This window comes from Dermacentor silvarum, chromosome 2 (assembly GCF_013339745.2).
Source record: "Dermacentor silvarum isolate Dsil-2018 chromosome 2, BIME_Dsil_1.4, whole genome shotgun sequence".
Taxonomy (NCBI): domain Eukaryota; kingdom Metazoa; phylum Arthropoda; class Arachnida; order Ixodida; family Ixodidae; genus Dermacentor; species Dermacentor silvarum.
In genome coordinates this window covers 123,224,465-123,240,822 of record NC_051155.1, presented here as the reverse complement: position 1 = coordinate 123,240,822, position 16,358 = coordinate 123,224,465, and the positions used below count along the sequence as shown (strand labels likewise).

The 16,358-nt window shown below is 46.3% G+C and overlaps 1 protein-coding gene across 1 annotated transcript; it reads left to right on the top strand.

The window, feature by feature from the left end:
• Positions 1-605: 605 nt before the first annotated feature.
• On the top strand, positions 606-10,137 carry LOC119440340 (phospholipid-transporting ATPase ABCA3). Its single transcript, XM_037705260.2, has 5 exons — positions 606-830; positions 4,499-4,680; positions 5,592-5,765; positions 8,496-8,718; positions 9,237-10,137. Exons 1-5 carry the CDS (start codon positions 606-608, stop codon positions 9,471-9,473), a joined length of 1,041 nt encoding a protein of 346 aa, XP_037561188.2. The 3' UTR covers positions 9,474-10,137.
• Positions 10,138-16,358: the final 6,221 nt, after the last annotated feature.

Sequence of the window (16,358 nt, the reverse complement as noted above, 5' to 3'; positions counted from 1 at the left end):
GTTATTGTCCACGTTAGCATGCAAGTTGGTTGTAAACTCAAGCAACGGCGTATCGTAAGACAGTTTTTTTAAAGCCCTGCTGATTGACCAAAAAAGATTGATGTGATTCAAGGTGGTTGACGTGTTATGCGATGATATGCTCAAGCGTAATTTCACGCAAAATGATTTTCGATTACTATGCGTATTGCGAATTACACGGCTTCCATAAATAGTTCAGGTCATGTGCTTTACTGTCTTTCAAACAGTTCGGCTGTAGGGTATACATTATCGGTGCGTAATTACATTTTGCCCAATAATACACAGTACTGATATCAAGCCTATGTCTACAGCGTATAATTTTTTCGACACCTGCAACCGCTTTTGCGAGCGTGTGACCGAGCTGTATTGACTACGTAGATCTAGTTTTCCCAGAAGGAGAACGTGAGCCCATTGGTTCGTTTCCGGCACCGGTATGTTGTTGCTTTGCTGAACACAGTGCCACAGTGTGTCACCGTAAAATCGTGTAAATTACAAACTTGAAGTTCTTAGTGGAGGTAGTCAAGATTATAAGTGCAGTCTGATGGCGGAGCGGTGAACGGCAAGCAATATCTATACTGTGCATGACAATGAGTGTTCACAACGTTAACCTTTGCTTTGCCAAACTTCGCCCACCTTTGCTCCCACATGTGCAGGGCCTGAGTTTCACCGTGAAACCCGCAGAGTGTTTCGGTCTCCTTGGCGTCAACGGCGCTGGTAAAACGACTACGTTCAGAATACTCACGGGGGAGGTACTTCCGCATAACGGCGACGCCTTCGTTAACGGATTTTCAGTCGTGAACGACGTGTCCCAGGTAAGCGCACATGCTTGAACAGCAGTGTACCATGTAAGCTCCACGCGAGTAGCAGCTGTGTACGCGACCCTTAACTCACAAAAATTGGAAGCTATCTGCAAGAAATTTTATTATTGCGGAAGACCAATGTGTCTAGACTTTTTTTTAGAGGACATGCTCCTGTTCCAGTATTCGTGGTATAATGCTTGAGCGGCCAGAGTCATTCACGGACGTAATATCCATTTAATATTTTGCTGCGACACGTTTTTATTTGGTTCTTGCGAACACTGACAACTTTGTCATCGTGTGGCTAAAAAAGTTGTCAGCAGTTTCACCTGAAAGGCGAAGCATCAATTGCGATAGCAAATTTGTAGAGAGCTATACGGAGTAATGATATTAGCTTTATCAGCTGTATAAACTTGGACATGCAGCAGCACCGGCAACCTGCAGAACTGTTGTCGACGCCGTCGGCATTTTGCCCGCGTTCGCTCAAAATGCGTGCGGCGTTGGTGACTGTTGCCGGAGCCTCTGATATAAATAGGCACTTGGTGCCGCAGCTAAACGTCACCTCCCTTCCCTCCCCCTCCCCCCCCTCCCCCATGGCCTTTCGCGCATTGGAAGAAGGCGCGTTTGCTCTACATATATGGTGATTGTAAAGGAGGAAAGAGACGCCTACTTCTGCAGCCCTTAAGGGAGCACGGCGCAGAACGCGCGTTTGTTCTCCGCCGTGCGTTCACTCCCCGTGAAAGCGCGCGCCCCTCGCGCCCTTTCACTCGCACATACAGCGTTCGGCGCGCGGCGACGATTTCATCTCCATTGACGTCATACGGAACCTCACGGCGACGGCGACGGCGACGGCTACGGCGACGGCGACGCCGACGGCAGAAATCTGCTTTTGAGTGTCCATATAATTGCTATCGCAATAAAAGACGAAGTGTGGCTGGCGACCACCTACTATCGAAAATGGCTGGCAGGCCTTAGAGTCGCCAGTCTTTAAGTTTGACACTTGGTTTAGTGAAGTCAAACCTCTTGAGCTACCTCGTGCACCACTAATTCGGTTATCGTTTTCCCCTCACTCAAAAAATCCCTTAGCCTTCTGTTGTCGCTGGCAGGCGACCGCAACACGCCTTCGCTGTCAAGCTTGGCTCATAATAACGTGATGTCTTCCCTTACCATACTAACGTGCTTCCCAGAGCCGATTCTTGCGCAGATGAACGTAACGGGAAGTTGTCGTTGCCAAGATGTATTTCTGTCTTATTTCATTTTATGTTTCTATGTCTGCATAGTGAGGTGCTGCAGTGGCCGATTAGGCCTCCGCATCCTGTCTAGTATAAGCCTAAATTACGGTTTGAGATATTTCTGCCGCTGATGCGTAGTTGATGTCGAATTGATATGTGGAGAAATAAAAAAGTGGCATCTTCAAAATTTTATGTAAGTACTCATGAAAATTACTCCGTCTCGATAAGCACTCGACTGCCCGCCAGGTATACGAGAGACCAGGCGGCTGTGTTGCAGGTTGATCACGTTATAGGTGCTTTCAGTTTCGAGTGGGATTCTTTAGAGCGCGACTCTTCATTGGGGCGGTGGGCATCCTGTAAGCTGGAATATCCAATGAATACAACCGGTAAAACGTACAACCGGTAAAAGATTTAAGACCGAACCTACAAGTCATCGCTGCCGTGGAGAAGTTAAACGAAGGAACGGCATAAAGACAGCGATCTTCAATGGCATGGAAGTACCTATTGAAGACAATATTGTGTCTAAAACCGGTAGTAACATGGTTAGAGACGTGTATGACAGAGCCGAAGACAGCTATCAACTGATGTCATCTTCTTGGACTTCAGAGACTCGTCGAAAGCACAAAGACGAACAAGTAGTAGCTCCTGTAGCCATAGGAATACCGAAAGAGCATTTGTACAGTGTGCAGGACATGCGAACGGTTCAAATAGCCACATGCAGTTGGACAACGTATCTGGTAAATAGTCCAGGAGTCCAAGAAGACCTCGTTTTCACCCAAAAAGATCACGTGCTCATGACGCCTGTGGCAGAAAGGGTGTTCCACATCCGCCCCTAGGTTTGTGAGTGGTGGCGCTGGCTAACACTCCCATGGGTTCGTTCTAGTTGTAAAACATAAATACCCCAGAAAGTGGATGGGAAAACGGCTCCGCGGTAGCTCAATGGTGAGAGCATCGCACGCGTAATGCTTAGACGTGGGTTCGTAACCCACCTGTGAGAGTTTTTGTTTCATCCATTTTTATTAATTGATAATTTCTTTAATTCAATTAGTACATACAAGTAATTTCCCCTATGTTGTTCTTGGTGTCATTGTTTGTTGGCTTCTTATGATATGCTTAATAAAATAAAAAAATTGGGCCCTTCGGTTCCTTTCTTCTCGTTCATTACATAACGAAGGCTCGAATGCGGCAAAATTGATGCCTTCAGGTAGCATATGTGGGTTTATTGACCAGTTGCCATCACGCAAAAAGATCACGTGCTCGTGAAGCCTGTGGCAGAAAGGATGGTCCACATCCGCCCCTAGGTTTGTGAGTGGTGGCGCTGGCTAACACTCCCAGGGTTAGTTCTAGTTGTAAAACAATACCCCAGAAAGTTGATGGGAAAACGGCTCCGCGGTAGCTCAATGGTGAGAGCATCGCACACGTAATGCGAAAACGCGGGTTCGTTCCCCACCTGCGGACAGTTGTTTTTTTCATCCATTTTCATTAATTTATCATTTCTTTAATTCAATTAGTAAATACAAGTAATTTACCCTATGTTGTCCTTGGTGTCATTGATTGTTGGCTTCTTATGATATCAGTAAGTTAAAAAAATCGGGCCCCTTGGTTCCCTTTCTTCTCGTGTATATATATATATATATATATATATATATATATATATATAATGTACACAGTGTGTTCGCTACACCAACTTTCTAAAAATTGCCTGTGGCAGAAAGCACCATTCTCACTTGCTTTAGCATACGCGATATGAGGCGGCCATTACTTCCACGAGAAGTATGCTTTATTGAATAATTGACAATGTTACGCTAATTAAAATCCTAATTGATTACATTACAGCACATATTATAAACAATTAGTTGTAGCCAGGGAGTATGCAAGTCATATCGGCTTAGAACGAATTCTGAGGATGACACCAGTTCCGAGATATGCGTCGTCAAAGTTGCAGTACAAATGCAATGTAGTTCCACTTACTTTTTTAGGAAAACGCTGTTTCATGCATTGAAGCACAACTGGAACGCCTATGCATTTCGTCGGACACTTTGAATATTCATATCACGAAACTGGCGTAGTCCTGAAAATTCATTCCTAGTCGATATGCCTTGCAAACTCACTAGCTGACTGAAATGTGTGCCGTGAAGTAATTAACTAATAAATAACGTAATTAGGTTAATTCTCAATTATGCATTTTGATTTCTCGTTTAAGTAATGGCCGCCTCATTGAGTAAATTAAAGCACGAATTATCACTGTGCTGTATGCCACAGGCATTTCTTTAAAGTGTGGCGCAGCTAAAAAGAACACCCTGTATATGAAAGACTGCAAAGAATGCTTACGCACTGATAAGTCCCGTTAGGAGGTTTCTGCTGCGATGAACACATACGGACACAACGTATCTTCGTCAATGCTTCAAGCAGCGTCGTGACAACGTATCAAAGCTATGTCGCACCTCGCAGTTCCGTCGCTACCTGGGCTATTGTCCGCAGCGCGACGGCCTTTTGGACTTGCTGACCGGCGTGGAGACCCTTGTGTTGTACACGCGGCTGCGTGGCATCCCGCTCACCGAGGAGTACCTCAACGCGCTGCTCTCTATTTTTCACCTGGAGGATATCGCTGACCAGGTTGTGGCAAGATACAGGTGAGCTTGACTAACAGCTGCAGTTTTCATTCATTTGTATATTTCATGAGTCTACGTGAAAACGTGGCAAAAAAAGAAGAAAATTCAGGAATAAAAGAAACAATGAATGCTCACTGAACCCACAATAGAACCATAAAATCAAAAATGTATCGTCCACGCGATAGTGTACAAAACAACACAGACCATACAGGCGCATTTCTTAGCCCTTTCAGCCGTGAATTTTTTTTAACGTGCTGAATATTTTTTCATCGTCTTGTATTCATTTACTACTGCCTCAGAAACACAAAAATATTTAGTATATTCGGAGTAACCCATGTGTATAAGATATGGCATCATGTCCTATATATAGGACGCAAGGGCTTAGTGGTTGTAGGGACCAATACGAAGTATTTCGAAGTTGCATATTATTCTCAGCTTTATGACACATTTAAATGTTGAAAACTTGCATTGTGGCAAATTTACAGTGGTTCTTGGGCGTCAAAGGCCTCAAAAATATTATTTTTGTTAGTTATACGTACATGGCTCATCATTGTACTTGAATGGCCTCTATCTACTTGATAGTCGCTTTGTCGGACGTATTTTTGTCATAGATGGCCACTTCTTCGTCTATTGTACAGCAATTCATCATCATCATCAGCCTATATTTATGTCCACTGCAGGACGAAGGCCTCTCCCTGCGATCTCCAATTACCCCTGTCTTGCGCTAGCTTATTCCAACTTGCGCCTGCGAATTTCCTAACTTCATCATCCCACCTGACTTTCTGCCGTCCTCGACTGCGCTTCTCTTCTCTTCGTATCCATTCTGTAACCCTAATGGTCCACCATCTGTATCCGTACAGCAATACAAGTGCCACTCCAATTTCGGAACAAGTGTGTTATGTGTGCGCACTATGTGTGCGGTTGTTTTGCAGTGGCGGCAACCGGCGTAAGCTGTCCATGTGCATCTCGATGATCGGCATGCCTAATGTGCTGCTCCTGGACGAACCCTACGCCGGCGTTGGGACCACATCCCGTAAGCGCATCGTGAATTACCTCAGCGCACTCCAGCGTGTGGCCAAGATGTCCATCGTGCTGACTTCACACAGGTAGGTTCCCTTTCTGCTTCAGTCCTTTTTTGAACGTTCTAATCGCATGTCCATGCGGCATTCGAGAAGAGTGTGGGGGATTTTTATCAACACATAAAACAGTTTAACATATCCTCCTAAGACCCCTTGTACAACACATTGCACATTGCCTTTAACTTTTTTTTTTCAAAATTCACTCGGAAGTGATTATGCAAAATATGCATTCTGGGTATGAAGTACGGTGCATGTGTAACTGTAAAGAAGTGGTTTACTCATATTCTTGTAATCCGCTTTTGAGAAATTTGTGACTAAATTTATATATAGGCCCATTAGCTTGCTTTCAGTACTGCATAAAATATTCACCAAGATAATTTCTAATAGAATCAGGGCAACACTTGACTTCATTCAACGAAGAGAACAGGCTGGCATCAGGAAGGGATATTCTACAATGGATCACATCCATGTCATAAATCAGGTAATCGAAAAATCTGCGGAGTACAATACATCTATTTGGCTTTCATAGATTATGAAAAGCCATTTCAATCAGTAGAAATACCAGCAGCCATAGAGGCATTGCGTAGTCAAGGAGCTCAAGAGGCATACGAAAATATCCTGGGAAATATCTACAAAGATTATACAGCTACATTGGTTCTCCACAAGAAAAGTAGAAAGTTACCTATCAAGAAAGGGGTCATGCAAAGAGACATATCTCCAATGCCATTCACAGCATGCTTAGAAGAAGTATTCAAGCTCTTAGACTGGGAAGACTTTGGAGTGAGGATCAACGGCGAATATCTCAGCAACCTTTGGTTTGCAGATAACATTGTCCTATTCAGCAACAATTGGGACTGTCCTATTCAGCAACAATGGGGACGAATTACAACAAATGATTGAGGACTTTAACCGAGAAAGTGTAAGAGTGGGGTTGAAGATGAATATGCAGAATACAAAGATAGTGTTCAATAGCCGGGCAAGGGAACAAGAATTCAGGATCGCCAGTCAGCCTCTAGAGTCTGTAAAGGAGTACGTTTATCTAGGTCAATTACTCACAATGGACCCTGATCATGAAAAACAAATTTACAGAAAAATAAAATTGGGCTGGAGTGCATACGGTAGGCATTGCCAAATCCTGACTGGGAGCTTACCACTATCGTTGAAAAGAAAAGTGCACATTCATTGCATGCTACCGGTGCTAACATATGGGGCAGAAACTTGGAGGTTAACAAAGAAGCTCGACAAGTTAAGGACCGCACAAAAAGCGATCGAACGACAAATGTTAGGCCTAATATTGAAAGACAGGAAGAGAGCGGTGTAGACCAGAGAGCAAAGGGGGATAGCCGATATTCTAAGTGACGTCAAGAGAAAAGGATAGAGCTGGGCTGGCCATGTAATGCGTAGGGTAGATAACCGGTGGGCGATTAGAGTTACAGAAGGGGTACCAAGAGTAGGGAAACCGAGTCGACGATGGCAGAAAACTAGTTGGGTGATAATGTTAGGAAATGTGCCGGCCCAAGTTGGAATCGGCTAGTGCAAGACAGGGGTAATTGGAGATCGCAGGGAGAGGCCTTCGTCCTGCAGTGGACCTAAATATAGGCTGATGAAGATAGTTATTATTATTATTATTATTATTATTATTATTATTATTATTATTATTATTATTATTATTATTATTATTATTATTATTATTATTATTATTATTATTATTATTATCTATACGTCTATGTCGTCCCAGGTGGCCGAGAGCAACCTTGAGGTGTATTTCGAAATCACTGAGATTACGTGAAAATACCGGATACGGCATCAACATGGCTATGTACAACACGTAGTTGCATCTTTATCTCTGCGTTTAAGCAATTAAATGCAGTTTTTCCACTGCAAACATGAGAAGATAATGGAGATAGTGGAGGCATGGAGACGCAGTTTTTGGCATCCAACCGTGGCATCTAAATCTTAAAAGTTGTCTAGACAATAAAAACCACCTTAAAGAGCGATTATGTCACATAGCTGTGTTCGGGTCTCAGGAGGATATACTGCGCTCAGGCAAGCAGTACAGAGAGAACACGGAACAGGTATGCAGTGATTAAACGTACGCATCACGATATATAGTGGGAACAATCACGCTGTTAAACATTCTAGCTTCTAGCTGTTGTTGCACAGAAAGACGTAAAGCAGTTAAACCTCGAGGGAATTTCGGGAACTTTAAGCGATTACAGTGGCCTCACAGTGATAAGAACTCAGATTGCTGGGTTCACAATGTGGAGTGAAAATGGAGCGGTTCAGAGAGTGCGCTTGAGGAGAGATAACAAGGACAGCGGCGAGCGCTGTCTGTGATCGTCGCACAAAATCCTCTGCTTGATTCCGTCCACATACAAACATACGTCATAGCCAGATTCCAAAAGAATCTCCGTTGTTGACGTCGCTTCGAGAATGGGTTACTGCCGCTTGTTACTTGCATACAATCAGAAAACAATTAGCCTAATCTGTTGAAACAGCAAAAGCGAATAAAAAGCATGTATCCAGCCAGGTGATATCTTACAAACAGGGGGTGACCCTTAATGTAACTGTATAAAGTTAGGTAGACTGGAGGCGCATATGAAGGAAGTCAGAAAAAAAAAGCGGAAAATAACTGATGATAACAAAATTAAGTTAACTCCCTCATTTTTATTAAGCTCATTTACTGAATTTATTTGTGAGATGATCGAAAAATAAGGGAACTAATTTATGTCGCTTTTACTCGATGTGAATGCACAGCCTTGCGGACGTGGAGTTCCTCTGCAACCGCGTCGCCATTCTGGGTTCGGGAAAGTTGCAATGCCTTGGCTCGGTTGCGCACCTCAAGGACAAGTTTGGGAAGGGCTACACGATCACGGTGAAGACGTACCCGGATAAGAAGGAAGACATACTCTACCATCAAGACGTGGCACATGCCGTGCTCAAGAACTTCCGCGATGCGGAGCTCGTCCACAGCTTCGAGGTGAGGCTAGTGCCTCTTTAACGGTTTCGTCAGTTTCGGAAGCATGCCACGTGGAATCGAACTGTAGGCGCAGAAGCTTCGTAGTGCTTGTGGGTTAACCTTCATACGTTCAATGTGTCTCTTCAAAAGATATATGCATTTATTATGGCGGCTGCATCCGACTGCGTACGCCCTCGGTGTGTCTTGGTTTGACAATGGCCTTCCTGCGCACTGGGTCAGTTCTTGGCTTTATTGATTCCTTGGGGAGCCGAAACCATCATTTCAACGATGGTCCGGGGGTGTGCCTACTTGGTCATTCAGTCGCTTCCGAAGATCAGGACCTCGGCCATCGCGAACTTTCTCAACAAGCGTCGTTCAACATAGTACATTGCATGAAACTACAAAAATCATCGGGGCGAAAAATATCACATAGAGAAGCTGCGATAGGCGACCTAATTACGTGTCATATATTGATCGTAAATCTGACATCACTGTATGAGTCGGCAGAAGATGACAATACTCTTTTTCCTCTCGCGCAGGGCTTGCTCGAGTTCCGGATGTCCCGAATTCAGATGCTGTGGAGCGAAATGTTCACGCGCATGTCTCGGATCAAGAAGCGCTTCAAGTTGCAAGACTTCTTCATCACGGATACATCGTTGGAGCAGATATTTCTCAGCGTGACGCGGAAGGAGGCCAGCGAGGCAGCCGCCAAGGAAGCCGCCAAGGCGACCGAGCCCGCGCCCAATCCACTGGCCACTACACTTGGCATATTATGAGTCGCTCTGTAAAACTCACATAATTTACTGGAACCTTGTCATGATTGACATAGGTTTTACTATGGTCGCCCATAGCACGCGGATTGAATTTGTGCGGCGCTCTGATAAAATTTTACACGTAACAGACGTAACGGTCTACATCATTTCCAGCTGTTGTCTTGACGAGGCAGACAATTCGTCACTAAAGCGTTGTAAGAGCACCTTTTTGTTTGCTGCGACGCTTAAATGGTTGCGTCACTTTGAGGGAAGCTGTGGTCGCGTGTATATGGTAATTCAATTAAAGCATGTTGTCACTTGCGCTGAGGTTTTTGTGCAGCTCAAAGCTAGTATGGAGCTTAGCACTACGATATACCTCATAGGCCAAACGTACCTTTGGGACGCTGGTCAGTTAAATTTTGCCTCTTTCTTCATTGAAGTATTTACACTTTTTAGTAAAGGTTGTGCTGAAAGCGAACAGATGGGTATCTACAACAGGAGCTGCGTAATCGCTAAACTACCTTATGTCCTTTCATGTAGGTATGCCGGGCTTGCATGGCACGTCGTAGCGTAGACCCATACTGCAAACCCCCTTCCTGGACCATTTACCAATTTTCGGCTCTATTTGCTATCACCTAACAATACGCTAGTTTTACACTCCCGAGTATTTGTTAGGCAGAATGTGCAGGAATGAAACGGTCAAATAAAAACCTTAGCATTGCCTTTCACGTTGTGCTTCTTTCTGCATACACCTTGCCAGGGGCGTAGCCAGAAATTTTTTTCGGGGGGGGTTCACCGGCCCGACCGGGGGGGGGGGGGGGGGGCAAGCTTCTGCTTTCCTCTACGTCACGTGATTGGTAATCAATAGCGGTAGTTTCAGCAGACTCTATGCATGTATATCAAAGACATGGGACCGCCCCCCCCCCCCCCCTCGTGTGTGCGTGTGCTTGTGAAGAAATTAAGTAAAAAGTAACGTAAGCTCAGTAAAATACAGTAAGTACGCCAGGTACCGTGGGCGTTTGGAGCAACGGTGTCTCATCGCGCCACTGAATGGACCAGTCTTCGAAAACGCATCATTGCGACAACCCGCCCGATTGGAGAAGACCGCGTCAATTGTTAATCTCCGTCAAGCGTAGATGGCGTCGTCCTCGTCGGGGCGAACTGCGTTTCACAAGTCAAGGACGGCTATACGCGTGAAAATGCACGTGTGACCAGGCCATACCTACTCCCATAGCAATAGCTTGTTCGCTGTGTCTTTGCGCTAGAAAACTTAAATACGCGCAAAAACGTGTAAGGCTTTTTTTTTTTTTCGAAGCTTTCGTCGCCCTGCTCCCTCATACGAGAGGGTTGCATTTTCTGCGGCAAGTGCAGGCCGCTGTGTCTTCCACTGTGTGCGAGCGTGCAGCCGTCATTTGCCTTTACGTCAACAGATTCAGAATTGTACAGAATATTTCACCGCACAGCATAGATATGGCATGTGTACGCATTTTAAGTAGTGCGTGCAACTCATTTCTGCTTCACTTACGCCGGTGCAAACAGGAAGCGGCCTTGTACCTCACAGAATCTCGACTGATTGGTGTACTAGTGATGCAGGAATGAACTCCGGTCTTGTTCAATGCATAGTGCACATAATCAATTTCTCAGGACGCGTGAACTCCGACGAGAACTGTCAGCGCCTGCAACAAGAGTTTACTTACGCTGTACTGCGCACAGCAGTAATTCATGCTTGTCGGCTGTCTGTTTCGTGCATTCTGTTGCGAGTCCGTGGAATGGACCTTTTCCGTAGCCTTCCGTAGGAGCGCAATCGCAAACAAGAGACGTGTCTCGCGCAGACTAAGCCTACGTTCACACTTGGGAAGCGGCAAGCGGGCGGAAAGGCCAAAGCGGCCGGAAAATTTTTTCCGCGCCTGTCAAAGTTGTTCACATTTGTTTTGCTACCGCCGCGGCCTCCGCTGCCGTTTTCGTCCAGATCCATCTCGTCTGCGTACGTTTGTCGGCGTGGTGGCGCTCATTATCGCATTATTTCGAGTCGGTATGTTCATGCTTTGACCCACGTACCGTCATCAAAATGATCATTTTACGCAACTTCGCGTGTCATCTGCGACCTTCGGTAAATTCCTCGTTGGCGTTCCGTAATTCTCCTCACACGGGCGCGGTGGCGCTGAGTCACAGGTTGGTGCCTAGGCGAGATAATATTTCTTTAATAGCTTTTATTTACAATTTGTAATAACATTTCATCATTTCGTATTGTCGGTGCCTCCAGGACACCAAAGGAGCAACGGGAATACCACAGCTAAAACTCGGGCTGGCCCTTGTGTTGGGGCTCGCCAAAGCATGCGCGTCCTACGTGAGACCTACGCTCCCAGTCTATCGTCGCGACGAGAAAAGCACCCCGCGACTTCTGCAACATACCGTACACGTGCGAGAAGAATTATGGAGTGCCAACGAGGAATCTGCCTAACTATTGTCTGCCATGGAAGTGGAAGAAGAAATGGCTTTTATACTTCTACCTACTTGTTTTCTAGAAATGGACAATGAATAAACGGAAGACGCGCACACCTCGGAAACGGCGGTGGTGGGTTCGCCTGGCTTTGCAAAAGCGCGAGAAGTTGGGTCACGCCAAGGCTTCGTTGCCGCACCTCCGGTCGCGCGACGTTGAATACTATCGCGAGTATTGCTGACAGTACGTTTTAGTGCCACTCTTGTCGTAGAGCAAGGGCTGGTTCTTGATCGCGTCGATCAGCATTACAGCCTACACTTTTGGTGCCATGTTCAATTTTACGACCGGTTGTTTACATGCTAGTGTAGCTTCCAGTGAAGCAGAACGTCTTTCCGCCGCGTTTCCGCTTCACCATGGCGAAAAAATTGGCCCGAGACCGATTTGTCTCGCAGCCTGTTTTTCTGCCTGTTTTGCCGCCTAGTCGGGCGGATTTTTGCAAGATTTTGCCGCTTCCGACAGCTTCGAGACCAAGTGTGAACGTAGCCTACGATCCTGCGCGAGCGCGGCCTAACCGACACCTGAAGGGAAGCGGCGGAAATCTATACCGGATATTTCTACTACTTGGGGTCCTTAACGTGCACCTAAATCTAAGTAAACGGGCCTCCAGCGTTTTCGCCATTATCTAAAATGCGGCTGCCGCATTTGTTGCTTCATTTGTTGCGCATTTGTTGCTTCACAATGCGGCCGCCACATTCTCGCCCAAAACATCACAGAGTGTCAAAGCCTTAACAAACACCGTGACAGTTTTTTCCATATGCAGACATGATTCGCTGTAAATTACCAACCCAAACGGAAGCGCCCAGGAATGAAATTGTCACAGTAGCACCGGTTTCATGAATTATGTCAGCGCGAAGCGACGAGAACAAAGGGTGGGTAAGTGGGGGGGAGGGGGGGGGGAAGGTTTGAACCCCCCAACCCCCCCCCCCCCCTTCCTGGCTACGCCCCTGCACCTTTCATAACCATTCTTGCCCCTTCAGACTGCAAACACTACCTACATCCTCGTGACATCACTGCGTCGATGTCTCAGAGTGTGAATTCGCATGAATAGCTGTTTGCATAACGGCATAGTTCGTGAACAGTATAGTGCATAAACATAAACATTGCATAACATCAAAGTTGCGACCTGTGCAGTGACCTAAGCATAAATATGAAACTGTACTGTGCAAAAAGACAATCAAGACACTTGTATGCATCGCACTTAATTTTATAGCATTTACTTAACCGCTTCACATAGATTCCAACATGTGCTTTGGAACTGCTATTCTTCGCATGTGATGATGATGATATCCATATTTACGGTTTCTTGTAAGACGATGCAGTGACAACCACTCGCAGCCGCAACTGCTCTACTGAGTTGTCATGCTAAGTAGTAGCAAGACATTCCCGTCATGAGGCCTGCGGAAAGAATTGTTTACTGTTAAGAGGTAATTTGCAATTTATTATTCGTTCAAAAAGAGTGGTGCATGATGCTGTGTTTCGTGAAGCTCACTGATATTGACAGGTGTACTTGTTCATATTTCACCGGTGGCCGCACTTCACCGGCTACCAAATGTTAAGCCGGGGTCCTTCAATACTTTCTATCGTTAAACGTTATCACCGGCGCAGGACGCGCCTGGATGTATCGGAAGTCTCTCGAAAGTGATCTATTGTTCTATCCGTTGTCTGTCAGCAGACCTTGTGTAATCTGATTGTATGCCGGACGCGAATTGTGTAGTACTTTCTGGAAGGCACGTGAGCACCAGTGATTACGGTGGAACCTGCAACGAGTCATGTATAAAAGCCGACGCGCTTGACATTCGACGATCGCTGACTTGGTTTGAACGTCAGCGATTTGCCGTGGTTCAACGCGGTTAAACAAAGTTTGTCGAGCGATAGCACAGTTTTGCTTGATTAGGGAAAAGACACCGTAGAAACGTCTTCCTCGCTCACCTGCTATCATCATCGTCATCGTGACTGTTCCATTAAAACGCCATGTTTGCTCATCGACCGGTCATCCTGTGTGGTCCTTCGCGGGTTTCTACAAAATGGTTTTCGGCACAAACGGGTTTTGGCACCATAAAATGTAAAACAAAGGAGTCTTCGCAGTAGAAGGGCGGAAAAGGGAAAGTTAATCGCCCGAAGGAGAGTAACAACGCGTCCATACTGGCCATTCGAATCAGTCCAGAAGCGCCAGATAATGTGAAGGAAACATCACGCGGGCAACGTTGTTGAATAATTCGTGTAAGTTTGCCTTGTGATCCGTATTCACCAGGACCTGTGCCCTGTCCTTGTTGTGTTACCGAATGCGCAGTTGTACTGCGTTTCGTAGTGCCAGTTCTCGCATGCACACGTAGTGGTGTTAGACAACGTTGCTCAACGTTGAACATCCGTAGCTGACGCTTAGTATTCTGTGGTCGTTGCTTGATCTTCCTTGAAACAGTGTGGACGCCGTCAAGAGAAGCACAACCTCGGCAAAGCAATCGGCGATACGGACACCTTGTTCCGTCTTTGCAGTGCTTTGATTTTGCGCAGGTGATATGCGGTCTCAGATGCATCGTTGTCCTTGCTTTTCTGGATATCTGCGGCAGTAGTAGTCCTAATTGTCGGACGTAGTTTGTGCCACGTAGGATTCTTTGAGAGTTAAGCCATTAGTTCTGACCGCGGGAGACAAGGCGGTGGCCAGACGCTCTTCTAGGTTAATTGCGCAGTGACGGTGGACCTTCTGTTGTCGGCACATGTACTGGCTGGAATTGATTTCGCTTCGGTTCACGCGTGCTCCTTCGCGGTCATCAATACAATCAGTTTGCGTTCCCTTGCCTGGACGGGACTCTTCGGTGAAAATGAGGTCTTCTTGGACTCCTGCACTGTTTAGCAGATACGTTGTCGAACTGCATGTTGCTATTTGAACCGTTCGCATGTCCTGCACACTGTACAAATGCTATTTCGGTATTCCTGTGGCTACAGGAGCTATACTTGTTCGACCTTGTGCTTTCGACGCGTCTCTGAAGTCCAAGAAGATGACATCAGTTGACACCTGTCTTCGGCTTTGTCATACACGTCTCTAACACTGTTACTACCGGTTTTAGACACAATGTTGTCTTCAGTAGGTACTTCCATGTCATTGAAGATTGATGTCTTTATGCCATTCCTTCGTTTACCTTCTCCACTGCAGCCATGGCTTGTAGGTTCGGTATTATATCTTTTACCAGTTGTACGTTTTGCAACGCTTCAAGGCACAAGAGTAATGAGGTACTCATTCCACTTCCAGAGATCTGTGAGGCGTTTTCACTGTTTACACTCTGTCTCATCTCAATAGCAAGGCTGAGTTTAGACTTCAGCTTGACCAATTTATCCATGTAGTATACCTGAATAGTATTGTGACGTGCCGTTGTGGCCGTCGGTTTCTATGGGTTCCGGGGCGGCATAAGACGCATGCAGACACAGTGGAGACCAGGAAGGGACTGCCTGGTCCTCCTCCTTTATTGCTCGAGCCCCTCTCGCGAGCGCGAGCTCGGCGCCGATCTTTGTTGTTTTCTCGGCGCCAAGGCGCAAGACACGTACGCACCAAGCGTCGTCTGCTTTCGCTCGTGACAAGTATATTCTTCATATATGTCATCGTCAGAGATCAGTACTTCGATCTTTTCGTCTAGAAAACGAAGCTTCTCCTGAAATATTTCGAGCCGACTGCTCATAAGGTGAAGTTGAGCCGTTGTGGCCTCACTCAGCACCGTGTCGAAATCGTTGAAAATGAAGCTTACCGTCGTTCTGATACGTTCCCTATCCATGATCAGCTCGGCCTCCTTGTAGAAGGCGACTGTCGGTGGGTGGGTGAGGGCCGTCGGTAGCGTTGACTCCGCTCTTCCCGGTGGATCCATGCGTGGGCTCGTCGTCAGTCGGTCGTGAAGGCTGTTCGGTCATTGATTAATACAGCCCCCGGGTTTCGGCACCATTTTGTAGAAACCCCCGAAGGACCACACAAGAAGAGCGGTCAATGAGCAAACATGGCGTTTTAATGGAACAAGTCACGATGACGATGATTATAGCAGGTGAGCGAGGAAGAAGTTTCTACAGACACAGACGCTGCTTGGCGCCGTCAGCAACTTCTGCATCTACAATTGCACCTGCTCGAGCGAATTCGCTCGCAGCAGCGAGTGAATTGACCTTTATGTTGCGTCTCACTTCAACGCCAACTAAGCGTCGCAAGCACAGCGCATACGAAGCTACCAGCACTCGGCGCACTTAGTACACATCGCAGATCCCTTTGAAGATGAGGCCCGCGTGACCGCGCACTTTGTCCACATCACAAATTGATTTTAAGATATGGGCGCCCACGACGCGTACACAGCAGCCGCCGGTAGTGGCAGGCTAGGTCCCAGTTTGACCGTGGCTGAGCTTGAAGGTCAGATTTACGGAACCAGGCGTTTTCTGGT